General features: G+C 61.4%; 1 protein-coding gene across 1 annotated transcript; it reads right to left on the bottom strand.

Annotated features, from left to right (window-relative positions):
- DQ04_18621010 (hypothetical protein) lies at positions 1–654 on the bottom strand (the record flags this gene model as incomplete). Its single annotated transcript, XM_009317729.1, has 1 exon — positions 1–654. A coding segment is annotated over one exon (654 nt), but the record flags the coding sequence as incomplete, so codon positions are not given.
- Between the last annotated feature and the right edge of the window lie 222 nt (positions 655–876).

Raw genomic sequence — 876 nt, 5'->3', positions numbered from 1 at the left:
GGCGTGCGACGCCGCGTACGTGTCGGGCGAGCTGCTCCTGTCGCTGTGGTCGCCCGTCATCGTCAGGGAAGACGCGCTGCCGCCGCGCAGGTGCGGGAGATAGGCGTCGTCGTCGTCCGTCCCCACGTCAACGCCCGCGCACGCCCCAGCGACCACGGGAGGGCTGCAGAACCAGCTCCGCTTCTCGGCGCAGTCCGTCAAACCGCATCGCTTCTGCTGCCGTGGCCGCTGCTTCGCGCGCGCCTCCTGCCGCTGCTGCCATGTTGGCACCGGCCAACGCAGCTGGGGAAGTGGCAGGGTCTGAACAACAACCGAATCCTCTTTTTCCTCTTGAGGTTGCTGCTGCAACTGCTCATCACCCCCCTCCTGCCGCTGCTGGCACGCGTCGCTGCACTCGTCCTCGAGCTCCACCGAGTGGAGTGAGTCATCGTTGCGAAATACGATGTCCTGTACTACCGCTGCTCTTGGTAACGATGACGGTAACAGCGCGCCGAGGTGATTTTCGTCCGCCACGGTGTCTTGCTTCGCCTGGGCTTGTGCCTTCTGGCTATGCTCCGCTTGCTCGCGCAACGCCAGGAGCAGCCGAGCTCGAGTGAGTGCGCGGTGGAGGAATTCTGCCGCACGATCCTCACTCTCCACTTGTGGTGTCATCATCGCGCCTCCACGTTTACCTGACGCAGGCAACAACAACAACAACAGCAACGCATGAAACAGAATGTGTTACAGAAATAGAGTGGAAGAGGAGGAGGGAAACGCTGCAAGGTGGAAATATTGTGCAGTGCGAGTCGGCCCCGGTGCCAGGGCGTAGGGCCGCCCCTTACGCAGAAGACGCCACTTCGAAAAAAAGACGGGAAGCCGCAAAAAAAAAAAAAAACG

The sequence above is a fragment of the Trypanosoma grayi genome (genome assembly GCF_000691245.1).
Source record: "Trypanosoma grayi strain ANR4 Tgr_1862_V1, whole genome shotgun sequence".
Classification (NCBI taxonomy): Eukaryota; Euglenozoa; class Kinetoplastea; order Trypanosomatida; family Trypanosomatidae; genus Trypanosoma; species Trypanosoma grayi.
This window is presented reverse-complemented; position numbering and strand designations above follow the sequence as displayed.